Below are 15,293 nucleotides of genomic sequence, written 5' to 3' on the forward strand. Positions count from 1 at the left end.
GACGGCAGCGGGCTGCTCGGCTGAGCAAGTCTGCTCGGGCAGCGGGGGAGACAGCCCCCCGCCGCTGCCGGGTTTCAGGCACCGGTACCGAGCTCGAGGGATAAATACCGATTTTCTAACGGGGAAAAAGGTTTTGCCGAGCCTCCGTGATCCAACTAATGCCTGAACGAAGGACGCGTTAGTGACCTACGTGTGCAAGCCGCCAGGAAAACGCGTCAATTTATCGCTCACTGACGCCCTTCGACCCCTTTCTTTTCAGGCAGAGTGTTACATTTCAGGCCAACCGGGAAGCAAAATTTAAGACGCTCTTGGCAACGCCATCCATTCCTGCACGAAGGGAGGACAGCCCTGTCCCCGGCGCGCCATCTGTCTCCTCCCACCAGACACACAAGAAATTCAGATCAGGTAAGGCTGTGACGTGGAAGTACAGTACACTCTAAAGCGGTTTTGAGGGAAAGGGACACGTAAAACCTTGTAACTTCATCTGCTGCTGCCCCAATCCCGAGGTTTCCCTCCATCCTCCAGACTGTATCCCCACGGTCAGTCCAAATAACTTACCATTATTTATCTTCCTGCAAAGATGACTGCAAGTACATCTATTTGAACTCATTTAGGAAGTCAGACCAGTATTCTTGTGCAAAACTTTTTATTAAAAAGAGAAAGGGTCTCTGCAACAAAGGTAGGTACAACACTAATCATAAAATTTTAACTCTTTCAAGATTGCAACAGACAAGATGGGACATTTTGACTGTGACAAAGACTTACGTCTCAAGTTTAGAAAGTCTTATTCTCACACCTGAAAACACAGCCAGCACATGTCAATTATTACCTCTTTAACTATAAAAAACCACTTTTCGGTTGAGAGAGTTACAGCATATTATCAAGTTTTAACATGCAGTATCCATGATGAAGCTGTAAATAATCCAAAGTAATGTTACTGAAATGCTAAGATTCCTATAGAACCTTTCACATTTCACAACTTTAACAGTTTTCCTTTCCAATTCTCATGAGCTAACATAAAAAGTTACGTTCCCCAAAATACATAAAAAAATGCAGCTTAAAAAACCTCATCTCTCAGCTGACATAAAAGAATTTCAAAGAACTCCATAGTTTGGCCTTAGAATTAATACCTGAAAAAATATCTTTAAAGGGAAAAAAACCCAAACCACAAAAATCAGGGGTTTACCTTTTCTTCACTTCATATGCATGCATGTATTATGGACGTCAGTTTACAGCAAATATCTTGCTCTAGTGACTACCTTCCCACTTAACCAAAACCAAACAGGCACCAGGGAAGAAGTCAGTTACCCATCCAGGAGCATCAGTAACGAGTGACAGCTGTCAGAATCTGAGGTACCTTACATTTCTTCTGCAGTACCAGCACCAAGCTGTAGACCTCTCCCACACACACTGATAACAGACTAATGAGTATCATTAAGAACAAACCTGACATTTCCCAGTAGTTCAAGGTGATCCATACTTCAAAGGGATACTGGAGTTGTTTCATGCAAAAAGTTGTCTGTTCACATAAATAGCTTCTGCATCAGTACCATATACTAGGCATGGTCCTAAAATATCTAAACTATTCACAGACAATGTCTGATTTGGAATTAAGTTGGTGATTTCCATGCGGTCTTTGGTAGGATCGTTGCTTAGCCAGGCACTTACTACAGACTGGTTAATGGTACTGTGCGAAAAATAGGTAGTACTTCTTCCTCCTGAAAGGAGAGGGAAAGAGGGAAGAGAGGAAAATAAGTTCCAATGTAGTTTATATATTCTCAGAATTGGAGAAGCGTAGCTATGGGGCAGACATAATGGAAATACCATTTTACATTTAAGTCAGTTTTCAGAGAAGTTACCTGATGTTGTCATCTCTTTGGTAAAAAAAGGAAAATAGCTAAAAAAAAAAAAAACCCCAAACAAGTACTTGAAGTGATTACAGAAACCTGCTACCAGTTCTGTCCTCAGCTAAGACAAACAGGTCAGAACAGCTACGAACTCATCTCGCTGAACAAACAGTCTAAGTATCTAGAAGTTTTTCTAGCCACAGACTAAAGCAAGGACAGACCTAAGAACAGAAGTCTGTTTATACAGTGTCTTCCTATATTTGGGGCATCAGCTTTGCTTTACTAGCACTTATTCCCTACTGTCCCTTCTCCCTACTTACCCTGCAGCAAGTGATATACCTGGATTTGACTTTGATTTTTTTCCACACAACATTTTACATTCAAACTGATGTCTCACAGTTTGAGAACTATCATTCAGCATAAAATTAACAAGTGGCTGAAGTGGTGCTAAAGGGTTTAAATTTAATATACCTGAAAACATGCAGAGTGCAACTTGACTTAGTTATCCTACTGTTTCCCCATATAGAACTGAGCTTTGAATGGCAACTTTGATGCCAAAGGCAGCAAATGACATCTGAAAGTTTCCCCATTGTTTACAGTCTGAAGTGGAAAGCAATTAATTGCTCTTTGTGACTAAAATGGGAAAAATCAATGTTTATATTAAGTCAGTATATCTAATTAAAATCCTGCTACAATACAAAGGTATCCAGTTTCATTCATTGAAAGTTCCAGTTATGACCTTCAGTAATAAATTCATAATTCCACTATCCTATTAACACATCAGTTATTTTGGTATTGTAACATTTTGTGTATCTCCCTCAGAGACTCAGATAGTAATATGTAAATGAACATGATCTATCTTTGAAATACTAGATGTGCCTCTTCACACATTGGACAGAGTACAGCAAATTAAAAAACTCAAACAAACAAACAACCCAGACCACAAAAAACTCACACAACTGTTAGCCTTAAAAGTAGTTTTCTTGAAGTGCCTATCAGGGCTTTCTTTCCAAGACAAGAAACCACCTTTTAATTTTCTGTATTAGGATTGTGTTATTAATGGGGTCATGTGAGAACATCGACTTTCATTATGTTGCCAACTGACAAATTCAGTGCAGATTGACTTCAAACATCCTTACCTTGATGAAGAAAAGACGGTTTTTCAGATATGTCTGCGGAAGTATCCCAGTGCCAAAGAGATCCATCTTCAGAACATGTAAATAAGTGATCAGGGTTGGAGGGATGGAAGTGAACTTCCCACACTGGAAGTATCAAACCAAAATAAAATAAAAAAACCACTTCAGAACAAACATTGAGTACTTTGCTCAGTCCACTTTGGCTAGTATGATGTGGACATGCACTTACAAGAACCCAGGCCCCCACCAAAACCTTCCATTCTTAAGTGTGTGCAGGTAGGAGACCCCAAACCCCATCCTTAATTATTTACTGCAGTTTTCCCTCCCCTTGGAGAGGGAAGAGGAAAAAAAAAAAAAAGAAAAAAAGGAGATACTTTTGTAGCTTTTTTGGTACTGCGAAAATTGTTAAAGGTTAAAATCTTATCTGAATTCAGGCATTCTGAATATTTTCTCATGCCGTCTCCCTACTATTAAGTTTAAATTTGCACAAAGCACACATTCCTTTCCAGCACACACATTATTATTTTGTGTCCAAATACCACAACTGCGGACAAGATATTTAAGTCAGTAAAACTTAACATCTCAAGAAATATTTTTACTCCTTAGGTATAATTATGGCATCAAGTCAAGAAATTTTCAGCACAAAATGAATTACTATCTTGTTCATATAAAGTTACCAGGAAAGTGAGCTGTTTCAGCATTGTGGAGGCACCAAATGAATCTCTACTATCTCCAGTTTCCCCTCCTTCCTCATGTTTTCAAGTTTGTTAGTAACTGCATCCTTGCTTTACTATACCTGCATACCACAGCATCAGTTTCTATGACTATTTATATACCTACCCTTCTAGAAACACAGCCATTCTGATTAAATGCATCTAACAACTCATTAAAGAACTGCTTACTAAGTCTAGTTTTAGTTTAGATACAGTTGGCTTTTAGATAAGAACAGTCTCATATACAGAGAAGGAACAAACTGAAGCCAACTGGATGAAAACACATTAAGTAGCAACTATGTGGTTGTTTTCTATCACAGCTACACCACCTTATTTTTTACAGAAGTTAGAAACTTTTCTAAAATGCCACCTTCTTCTCTCCCCTCCATTTCAGATACTTACTTTCCGCTTCATGAGCATTTAGCAGGGACACTGGCATAGTACCCTGCCTGATGTCCCATACACTCAGCATCCCATCCTGGCCCCCCGTGGCCACAATATGCTGCTGATTGGGATGCCTGTCCACACAGTGCAGTGGCACTCTGTCACCTGTCCTGCAAAGGAGAAGGAAAAAAAAAAAAAACCCCACAACCCAAACATGAATTCTTTATTCAGCTTCTGTTTTCTCCTTCTTAACCCCCTAGGAGTGTTGAGGAACAAGGTAACAGTATCCACTGCAGCTTCAATTTCTGTAGCATCTGGTCACTACAGGCTGAAGCCGCATGACATCTACTGGAAATTAGCGGTATGGCAGTAACGTGAAGCTAAAATTGGATGAGCATCAGGTTCTGTGCCCTATGGTATACAGGCATCTGCAAGGTATCTGACAGCTTTACAGGAGTGAGAAAGCCTTGCATACAGATAATACTCTGCCTATAATAATAAGAAGGTTACTCTGAAATTCGTGTTATAATTACAGTTTCAACATATACTAAGAGTTACAAAGGGAGACTGGGTACTAACAAAACCAGGTACCTAAACCACAGCCTATTAACAGCAATGGGAATTATTCCACAGACAACAACAGGATTTGAATCTAGCTCAGTTTGTTTTCTCACAATACCTTATAAGGCACAAAGTTATCTTTCAAATACATTTCAAGTGCCAGAAACTTTATATTAGGCCTGTGGAGAAAAACAGATGTAAAGCATTTTTAATGAGGGAAAGTGTTTTTGGGTTGAGGTTGTGATTTTTTTTTTCCCTTAAAAAAGAGCAAGTGTACAGGTGAGAGAGTCCTTCAAGAGTTAAATCATAAAACAGACCACCTAAATACAATGCCTAGCCACAACAGTAATTCAGCCATTAAGCAGAGTCTGCTTTTGATTATTTAAATACCAAAGAAGTTAAAAACCTTTAAAAAAAAATCATTTATCATCCCATTGTCAAGAAGGTATTAAGAAAGATTTAAATCAGATTATATAAAGTAACACATGCTTCTCAGTAAATATGTAAAAAAAAAATTAAAGTCTTACAAAGAAAGTATTTGAGATGGCTCATTTCTTTGCTGTCTGAGGTCCCATATTTTTAACTGTCCAATCGAATTTACTGTCAAGATCTCAGTTGTGCGAAGGAAAGTCACTGCATGGAGTGTACTGCTGTCTGCGTTGTCTGCAAGAGACAAGGAAAGCATTCAGGTAAACCTATGGAATGCTAGTCTCCATTTAATCACAACAAAATAACTCTTTTTAGAAAACAGAACACAGCTGCTTAAACCTGGTTACAACCTGCATTTTCGGGGGCAGAGACAGACCTGTGTCATGTGAATTTTAAGTCTTGCAAGGGTACCCTGTGAAAAAGGAGCCCTTGCTTCCTATATTAAACACTACTGAGACAAATCTGTAAGAAGCTGTATTTAATTAGCTCTAGTGCTTACTGAACTACTTGTTGATCCATAAGATTTCTTTCCAATAGTTCTTAAGAAGAGGAATCAATTTAGCCAGGTCCGTGGTTTTCATAAGAGTTTTCTTTATATGCTCTGCCTCTACTGACAGCAGGCAAGCTATGGAGCTTTTCATAAAGCAGTTGCTCTTTTGAACACAACAAACAGTAACTCTGGCTGAGAACATTAAGCAGTTGTATACAGAAGCACTTAATTCACCAACTTCTTTAGACTTTTTCCAAGGACTGTCAATCTGATATCCACCCATGTCCCTAAAGCCAAATCAGAATTTCGCTGTGCTTGTAATAACTAAATGGCAAAGCTCTTTTTTCAGGTCCTTTCCTCCAGTGCTTCTTTTGGTCACAATAATTTACTATGTCAGACACTTCACAGTATTGAGGTGAAACTTATGAGGCTTTAGGAGAGAACACAGACACTATTTTCTTATATTTTCATTCTGTTATTTATATATAAACTTTTAATCTTGATTACGATGGGGTAACATTGTTAAGTCTACTTTCACCTCAAGTATTTTAAAGTTCTTTGTGTAAGCCCATACTGAAAACATAGGTGAATTTTTTGCTGCATAAGATGGAAGCCTTTTCTGATAGCGAGACAGGCAAATTACATTAATGCCTGGTTACAAAGCAAGCATTTTTACATAGTACTATTAAGTCAGCACTAAGAAAACTAACAACTCGCATCCTGCACATTATTAAATCTGTATGTAAGTATGTGAGCAATTGCCCAGAGAAAAATACCAATTTTTTTGTGGACATCTGCTTCCTGTGAGTCCGCAAAACATTCTACTCTATTAAACTTGCACCAGAACACTCTGTGTTAGTATCTGTGTATAAGTAAAAATAAAAAAAAAAAAAAAAAAAAAATCCTTTTAAACTAGTTAATGTTCTCGGCCCTCAAAGGGGAAGTTATCCTGTTCTGTGTGCCTGTGCTAATAAAATCTGCCTCATGCCCTGCTACTTATTTTTTTTTTTTTTTAAAAAGCATGGGAAGGTTTCCTACAGGAATTCTCAAGGAGCTTCAGTAAAGGGCTGTATGCAATTAATAGGATTTATCTTATGTGTGTATATACAGCTGTGCACACACAAGTAACCTGTCTAGAAATCCCACAGCACTTCCTTCCTTTATTGGCTTATCACTGTGTGAATTCCTTCATCTGTTGAAGCAAAGACTTTGCTTGAGGAGAAACACAGGTGCTGTGTCAAACTGCAGTTTCAGGGAGAATGTCCTGGTTTAATAATGCCACTATCAAACATGGTGTTACTGTCCTTTAAATGATTTCTGCTTTTAAGTTGCATTTCCAACAGGTGCTACAAACTTGTATTCTATTTCCACAAGACTAGCATGATAGAAGGGTTGGGAATAATGAAGTTTTGACACCTTCCACAATTATCTTACTCTATCACATAATCTATTACTCTAGGAAATATGGAGCTTTTTTCATTAAGGGAAAGATGATCAGTGTAAGCCATGATATCTGATAGAAGAACAGGGTACAAACAGTGGTTTCTGGTTCTTGGTGTTCCTTTAGACACAGAGAAATAGATGTTTCTATATATGGACATCATGAAGATTGATCTTAGTACAAATAGTGAACTGAAATAACCATTTCACTGACCTCCGCTTAAGAAGAACTTGAGACACAATACTTCTTGAAATCTAACCATATTTCATGTACACTGTCATAGCATTTAACAATTCTAGATGAAACAGAAGTCTAGAGAATGTTAGGCTTGAAACTTCTGCATCAGTTAAAACATTAAGTTACAAATACCTGAATGAATATAGAAATACATCTGAAATATGCTTCAAGCATCTGAAGTCTTGAGGAATACAGGGATAATCTGGAGCAAATGCATTCAACTTGGAATATTTAATTCAATTCTCAACTGACTTTTTTTTTTGTTATCATTTGAGAAACTAAAAAACCAAACAAACCACTCCCAACTAAACTAATTTGAGCAGTTATTTGACATACCTATAGTTCTTACTGCATCCTTTTGGTCAGCTCTGAAGAGATTTATTCTCCCATCTTCCCCAACAGTGACAATTTCTGGGTTGTTGCAAATGACTCCAGTACACGCTGCTCCACCACAAGATGTGTTTTGATCCACGTGATAATGGGCTTTCTCCCACCGCTGGTTGGCAGATAAAGTCTAAGCGGTAACAAGACATGAAATTCTGCTGTTAAATAATGATCCTGATAGACCAAAGCTTCCAGAATGCTCACAAAACCAGAAACAAGCTCCATGAAAGCCACACTACCTCACCGGAATGAGAATCTTCTATACAAATAAGAATCAGAGATCTGTATTTTCCTCAACTCTTGAGCACACAACCCGTCAATGAAGCATTGATTATTTCTTGTCTGAACCACCTTTTTCACATGAGGTAGAAACCAGAAAGAACACAATCTATTTATGAACTATGAAATGTCTTCCACTAGACTTATCCCTTCAATCTTTCTCCAGGACAAGGGAAAAGAGCTGAGGCCTTTACAAAACATAAGGTCAGATTTAGATTTTGAGTGCAAGGAATTTAGTTTATTTTAGGTACCACATCAAATTATTAACAGATACTAGTCTTTATTGTGTCACTGTGAATATATATACAAAAATCATTATGCATTTATATTCAGTGCTTTATAATCAAAGCAAAAGACTACAGAGTTTACAAATCTTCCCTCACATGACACTTGTGAGAAGAAATTCAACATGAGTCATTTAGTTTAAGAGTGCAAAAACTCTAATAAGGCAGGTACCAGTCCATTAATACCCACTCCCCCAAAACAATCCATACTCTTGAAGTATGTTATCAGTGAATGGACTATTTGATTACAGATACATACTAATGGATACCCCAGCCTATCTGCAATCTAATCTCTGTAGTATGTGTGCAAAATGCTTTTTTCTTTCCTTGTATGTATAAAGCCAAAGCTTTTTCTAGCAGAATGCAAAAAATTTATTTTGGTATGCAAATGTTTCTTGCTCTAGTAGTTTTGAGAAATCTTACACTAAGATCAAAGTGACCTGTATTACACAGAATAGCAGCTTAAAGCCAGTGCAAGTTACTTACCTGGTTATTTTGATGATGACAGAATACAGTTACAGTTCCTGTTGATGAGGCAACCACGATTCTCTCTTGATCCAAAAACTAAAGAGAGATAATAAGCACACTATCAGTTGACGTCAGTACCAAGATGATCATTTTGATTTTGGAGGAACCTAAATTATTGGTAGATACAGTAAAAAAACCCAAAAACCAACCAAACAAAAAACCCAAACCACCACACAACAAACCGATACTGGTTGGTTCTTTGCCCTTCTTCTTCATCAGGATTTTTTGTCAACCTCAGCATTTTGACAGCTCCCTATCACTTAATTTCTCTTAAGTGACAAGCCGTTAAAAAATACAGATCTGTTCAACAAGCTACTTTACCTGCATGTCCATAACATCACCGTTGTGCCTGATGTCACACAGCAGCTGAGGTTCTCCTTGATATTCACCACCGAGGCCCACATTTCCAAGCTCTCCAACAGACCAAATGGAGATCCTGTTATCCTGTAGGGAAACGACACCACCGGTTTGACTTTTGAAAGTACCTTAACAGTAAGCCAGCCTAGGTGTCACGGCCTCCTCGCGGCTGCCAGGGAAAGCAAGGGGCCGCAGGGAAGGGCTCGCCCCGCGGGATAACCCTGCCGAGCAGCGGGCCGGCCCCCCGGCTTCCTTAGGGACGCGAGCGAGGCAGAGTCAGGTAAACGCCGGCTCGGGCAGCGCTCACGGCAAGCTCCGGCCCTCCTCTCCCACGCGAAGCGGCGGAGGCTCGGGGGGCCCGCCGCGAAGGACGCGCCGCGCCGCCGGGCCGGCCGGCCGGCCCGCCCGCTACCTCGTTGTCCCAGGAGCCGGTGGCGAAGAGGTCGGGGGGCTGGAGCGCGGCGGCGGGCAGCGGCCGCCAGCGCGTCTTGCTGATCTTCTGCGACACGAACTTGGCGCACACGTCCTCCATGGCCGCCCCCACCGCGCGCCGGCTGCCTCCCGCCCCGCCGCGCGCCTGCTGATTGGCTGCGGCGCGACGGCGAGCGCGGAGGGACAGGCTTGGAGCGCGGCGGTGAGCGCGTCCGGGCGGGCCGGGGCCGGGGCCGGGGCCGGCCATGGCGGGGGAGCGGGGCGGCCGCCTGCCCGGCCCCGCCATATGTAGCAGCCGCGCCCCGCCAGCCCCGGCCGTTCAGCTAACCGGCAGCCGGGGGAAGCGGGCGCGGGGCTTGCGTCCCCGTCCCGGGGTAACGGCGGGACGCCCGGGGAGGGGGGGGCGGCCCTGCCAACAGGGACGGCAACCGCTATAGGGGGCGCCGACCGCCCAGGCGGTACCCGCAGAATCGGGTCCGGGAGAGGAGGAGGTGCGGGAGTGCGCTTACCTGCCTGCTGACCGGCGGGGGGTCTTCCCCCCACCACGTCACGCGTAGGTGTCCTGCCTGCGAGGTCGCCGCCGGCTTTTGTCTTCTCAAAATCAATGACCTTTACGCCAACTCATCGTCTCTGGTCTAGATTGGCTTTTAAATACCTGCGAGTGGTACTCTCCTCCCTCCATCGGAGTCCCACCTGCACAGAAGTACAACAATAATTTTTTTGTTCCAAATAGCGCCTTAAATCAAACAAGCGCACACATGCACTTCCTTTATCGCATTTCACTTGAGGCCTAAACAACCGTGCAATAAAAAGTTCAGAGGTTAGTTGTAAAACGAGCTAAAGGCTGACATAGCTACGTTGTCATTTCGGAGGCTGGGACTCTGTCCAGTCACTGCAGTGCAGTAAGGGTCTTCCTCACAAGCACCTTCCTACTTTTACAGCCCGATTTTCTGCTCCATTTTTGTCAAAGCTGCCACTGCCAGCTTTCTGACGTTCCGTCAGGTGGACTTCACTTCTCAGCATCAGCAGCAGTGGCTTCGTCAAACTTTCACCCGTGTTACTGCGGTTTGCCTGCTAAAGCCATGTGCCAGATTTTTTTCTGTACAGCACTGCTGAGTTCCTCATCAAGCCTGCTATGCTGTTTTGTAATCCTTCAGATGTGATAGGAAATTGGTGATGTTTTATATGCTTTATGCATCATTTGAACTTCAATTGTGAGGAACATTTTTTTTTTCATAATTACGTACAGCAGAATCCAACACTGAACATATTCAAAAAGCTGGATGCTATTGCAGTCTTACCATACTGCAAGCCCTAAAACAGCTTTGATGCACGCTGCAGCAGCATTATTATTCTACAGTAGCCAATACCTCTGGCACCCTGTATTAAGCTGCTAACAGCAATCCTGCAAGTCACTGTCAACCCCAAGGGTATTTTCAGCTAAGTCTCACAACACTTATGGGAAAGGTCAGTAGGCAGCCTCAGAATACAGCTACAGACCAGATAACTAAAAGTGGAAGAGATAACATTTTGGGATTATTGAAATGTTTTATTAGGCAAATATTTTTGTTGGTTACTTTGTGATTTCTGTGTGTATTTTTTATCTTGTGTTCTTGGATGGTTTCTTTCTTTGCTCAGGATTGCTTGTTCAAAAGCATTTGGGAAGTATTAAGGAGAAGAGGTTGGACATAGAGGCTTATTTTCATTAAGAGGTAAAGAAGAACCACAATTTTTCTTCTGTCTTACATTTTTTTTGAGAAAATATTGGCAGCATGTTATATGATGGAGGTGAGGGCTGTGATGGATTTAGGGCTACTCTATAAACCTTTAAATACGTTCTCTGTGTTTGATCACTATGAAAGATGTGTACTGTGTCAGTATGTTGTTTCAGTGTAATAGCAGATTTAAATAAACAAATAGAAGGAGGAAACAAACACCAGGAGAAAATATGCCTCATCAAATATTTCTGAGACTGTCAAAAAGGACATTAAGTCTAGATGAAGCTGACTCTGCGCATTGGGTCCAAACATGTTAGCTGAGACAACAAGGAGCATCTATGGATTATCCTTAAATGTGGCTAAAGCTAGGAGTGTGGGTGAAAGCAAAGAGAACTGCAAGTATGCCTGTCTCTCTGCCAGAGGTTAGGGGGCCTGGGAATGAAGGCGCTTTCTAGATCAGTGGATGTGCTAGGGCAGGATAAAGCTAATTCTGAACTCTATTTGCTTATAATCTGCTTTCCTCCAATTATCATTCAACAATATTTTAAGAAAGTTATTTGGAGATGCCAAAAAAATATTTACTGTTGGTCATAACTCCTGGAGTTGTGCCCAGTTTGATCTCTTGAACAAGCGCAGTCGCTGTGCAGGGTAGTGCAGAGCAGATACCAGAGCAGAATGCCAGAGCTCTGAGCCCGTTCATAAGCCTTACTTGCCCTCACCTGGGGCTCCCACCTGGGCTGGGGCACCCTCTCCTGGCCTGAGCTGTGTTGTAGGAGGGCCTGTGCCCAGCCATGTCCCTGACTTGGCGACTGGCTTGACTCGGGGCCTGACTTGTCACTTTGCTTTTGCTTGATGGCAAAACCACTACCGTCCTCAGCCCTATTCTGCTAGCCTAGCTCAGACACCATGGCGTGGTGTCCTGCTTTGTGGCATTGTCATCCCTGGCTCCAGGCTCACCTTCCCTCACGGAGGGGTCCCAGTTCTGCTCCTCCTTAATGTGGAAAGTCACTGATGTGCCTGGGTCCTTCTCACCTCCTTTTTGAGTGCAGGGCTGGGAAAAGAGGGATGCCGAGTTCAAAATAATGTAAATTTCTGAAATGGAAATACAAAATGAAGGTATGCATTGGACTGGCTTGAGGAGACAGGAAAAGAGATGAGATGAAAAAGAGTGATTAAGTTAAAAACAGAATGGAGGCAGGGAGAGGAGTGAGTGTAGGTGTAGAAGCCAGTTAGTGTGGGGTTTGGGACATAACTGCGGAAATGTTCAGCAGGAACATTTCACAAGGAAATTTCTGCTTGTGGTATGTATATGCAGCAGCAGATGGGATCAGACAGTGATGATCAACTTTTCATATGCTTTTTAAATTCAAAGAATTTAAAAAAATCTAATGGGTTCATAAGGTAGGAGGGAAGGGATGAAACAGAAATAGTAGCATGGAGGGGTTTATATATAAATGTATCTAAGTACAGCTGAGGAATTGAGATGTGGGTGAATGTGCAGAAAAGGAGAGAGATCTGACCTGCTTACAATTAGTGGGATGTCCGTGTCAGAACGGTCAAGTGATGGCCCACTCTGTCTGTTGGCATTCCCATGCCTCTTCCCTAACAGGGCCATGCACCAGCTCCCTGGAGAGTCTAGGGAGATGGCTGTACCTGTGAAAGATGGAGGTGCCTGCAACCGACAGTGGGCATCCAGGGACCAAGTTGCTTACACTGGTTTGGACAAGTGAGGGAGAAGAGGATACAGGAATGCCAGTGTCAGAGCAAGTGGAGAGGCTCCACATGAATGCTGATGGCCAGAAAACATATTTTTAAAAATTTCTGCTTGTCTTTTACCCTAGTGTAGAATGTCTACGTTCCTTTTAGTTTTACCTTAATGGATATGCTCTTAATAAGTCTAAAAAATGGACTCATAGCCTGGGGTTATAGAGCAGAAAGAGCTAGGGACCCTCATGTTTGTTTGTTTACTGCACAAATGGGTGCATCCTGTCGCTATTGGTGCATGTTAGTTTCTCTGGGCCCTTTGAGACAACTTGGCTTGTCTTAAAGCTCCTGGAAACCTGCAGAGCCAAGTGCTGTTTCCTTCTCACATGCCTGGAATCCATCCAAGACACCCCAGATATCGGTTAGGAAGGCTCACACTTATGTTGTTGTCATTCTCTGAATAGTCATGCCAAGAGACTGCCAATAGGTAGATTCAGTCCGAAAGTGCCTGGGCAAGTCTGCAAGTTCCTAGGAGATAAAGGTGGGCTCTTTCTTTGTGCTCTGTGACAAGCTTAACACTAATTGAAGCTGCTCCTGCTCAGTTTGTATGTAAATGGTTTCTCTTGTGTTTCTGGTCTCCCAAGGGGGCAAGTATCCCTGGAATGCTTTTAAACATGGGCCAGCTAGTTTCCTGCCAACAACCTCTCTATGTGACAGCAATGCAGTTTGCTTGCATCTGACAACAGAAAATGTCTTTTGCATTTAAAAGAATGAAGTATTTTTGTGTGTGTATTTTTACAATGTCTGTCTGTTCTCTGTACTTGCTGCCCTTTGGGGATTCCTCTAACTCCATGGCTTCTTTCCTTCTCTCCCAGCCCACTGGATGTAACAGGGGGACCTTTTATATTCTGGGGCAGGCTGGGAGTCTCTCACAGACTGGAGAGCAGTTGCCATATCATGCTTAGGAGAAGTTAGATGGAGAATACAGAATGAAGCAGTGGATCTGTCTCCAGGATTAAAAGAACCAGATGGGAAAGGTCTGGGAATTCTATGGATGGGACCTGGTGTATGCATTGGGCAACTGCCAGGTTTGCCCTGGACTGACTGCTAGCCATAAAAGCAGATTCCCACCTTTACCTCATTTTCTTCACCTGAACCAGCAATGATGGGATGGAGTACATGTGTTGTGTGGAGCTGGAACAGGCTCATCCCTCCCAGGATGGGTTCTCGCACAGAGGACAATGTTATCTGTGTCTCCCATGGTGGTATGTTAGGCTGTGTGTGTCCTTTTATCAGGAATGCTTTTAATAAACAATATAATATTTGAAATTGTATCTGCTGGATGATACCTTATTTTCTCTAATGTTTATACAATGTACTATTGGTAGGGCCTACCTATTAATAGTTAGGTATCACTATTCTCACGTTTCAAAAGCAAAGAACTGAAAACCATGCTGTCTAGTTGGTACCAAGCAGATGACACACCTGCGCTGTTGTGCCTGGTCAGGAGAGGAAGCGCTGTAAAATTGCAGTCCCGGGCGTGTGGAAGCTCGTTCACGGGGACCAGAAGGGGGCACAAATGCAAAAGTCACAGCACTGACAGCAGGTTCCCCGAAATTGTCTGCAATAATGGAATTTGCTTTCCCTTAAAACCAATAGAAACACAGATAAATAACAGGTGGCAAATGAATATTGGTGGCAAAGTTAATCGTTAAGGACTTTAGGAGTACCCAGGAATATCACATGACTGTAGGAAGTTAATTGTATGGTTTTCTGCATCATGCTACAGGCTGTGGGAGGAACCGGAGGTGCTTCTTTTTCCTGAGGATTGCTACTCCATCGTGTGCCTACGCTGGGACAGACTAAAGGCCACATCGGAAGCATCCGTTTGGCATTTGTTAAATGCTGAGTTACCGATTTTGTGACCCAGACACCTTTTAAAAGGAATTTTGATTCGTAACTCGGTCCTACAACAGCACGGCACTAGCGGATGCCGTTGCAGATCATTGGTACTCCGGCAGCGTTTAGCCACGCACGCAGGTGCCAACTCCCATCACCTTCCATCCGTCCCCGTGTTTTGTGGTGTTTCCCAGCTCTTCAGTCACATCTTCCTTCCCCCGGCAGCCTGCCGACCTCCCCCCACCCCGCCCCGCGCAGTGACTGCCGCCGCGGGGGCAGCTCCCGCGCCCCCGGGGCAGGGGCGGTGGGACCGCCGGCGCCCCCGCGCTAGCTGACCAATGGCAGCCTCCAACACGTAGGCCTGGCCCGCGCGGGCTGGCCGCGGCCCAATAGGCTCGCCCCATGCAAAACAACCCGCCGCGGGACGGCGATAATTGGCTCCGCCGCAAGGGCGGCGGGGCGCGCGCTGG

General features: G+C 43.0%; 1 protein-coding gene and 1 long non-coding RNA gene across 2 annotated transcripts; one reads left to right on the forward strand and one right to left on the reverse strand.

Annotated features, from left to right (window-relative positions):
* Positions 1 to 2: 2 nt before the first annotated feature.
* LOC138686065 (uncharacterized) lies at positions 3 to 14,258 on the forward strand. The gene is made up of 3 exons (XR_011325382.1): positions 3 to 405; positions 4,341 to 4,441; positions 13,800 to 14,258. It is a non-coding gene; the product is annotated as an uncharacterized lncRNA (long non-coding RNA).
* NUP43 (nucleoporin 43) lies at positions 630 to 9,645 on the reverse strand. The gene is made up of 8 exons (XM_069786996.1): positions 9,483 to 9,645; positions 9,035 to 9,157; positions 8,672 to 8,749; positions 7,575 to 7,752; positions 5,169 to 5,304; positions 4,099 to 4,250; positions 2,987 to 3,109; positions 630 to 1,718 (listed from the first exon to the last, which is right to left on the reverse strand). Exons 1-8 carry the CDS (start codon positions 9,600 to 9,602, stop codon positions 1,504 to 1,506), a joined length of 1,125 nt encoding a protein of 374 aa, XP_069643097.1. The 5' UTR covers positions 9,603 to 9,645; the 3' UTR covers positions 630 to 1,503.
* Positions 14,259 to 15,293: the final 1,035 nt, after the last annotated feature.

Source organism: Haliaeetus albicilla, chromosome 7 (assembly GCF_947461875.1).
Source record: "Haliaeetus albicilla chromosome 7, bHalAlb1.1, whole genome shotgun sequence".
Lineage (NCBI taxonomy): Eukaryota > Metazoa > Chordata > Aves > Accipitriformes > Accipitridae > Haliaeetus > Haliaeetus albicilla.

Bases quoted from the DNA above. Each gene is read 5' to 3' on its own strand.
- NUP43 (XM_069786996.1), bottom strand. From the start codon at position 9,602: ATGGAGGACGTGTGCGCCAAGTTCGTGTCGCAGAAGATCAGCAAGACG. The intron at 9,158-9,482 runs GTAGCGGGCGGG...GTTTCCCTACAG, and splicing joins CCGGCTCCTGGGACAACGAG to GATAACAGGATCTCCATTTG. The intron at 1,719-2,986 runs GTAAGGATGTTT...CTCTCCTTTCAG, and splicing joins ACCGTCTTTTCTTCATCAAG to GAGGAAGAAGTACTACCTAT.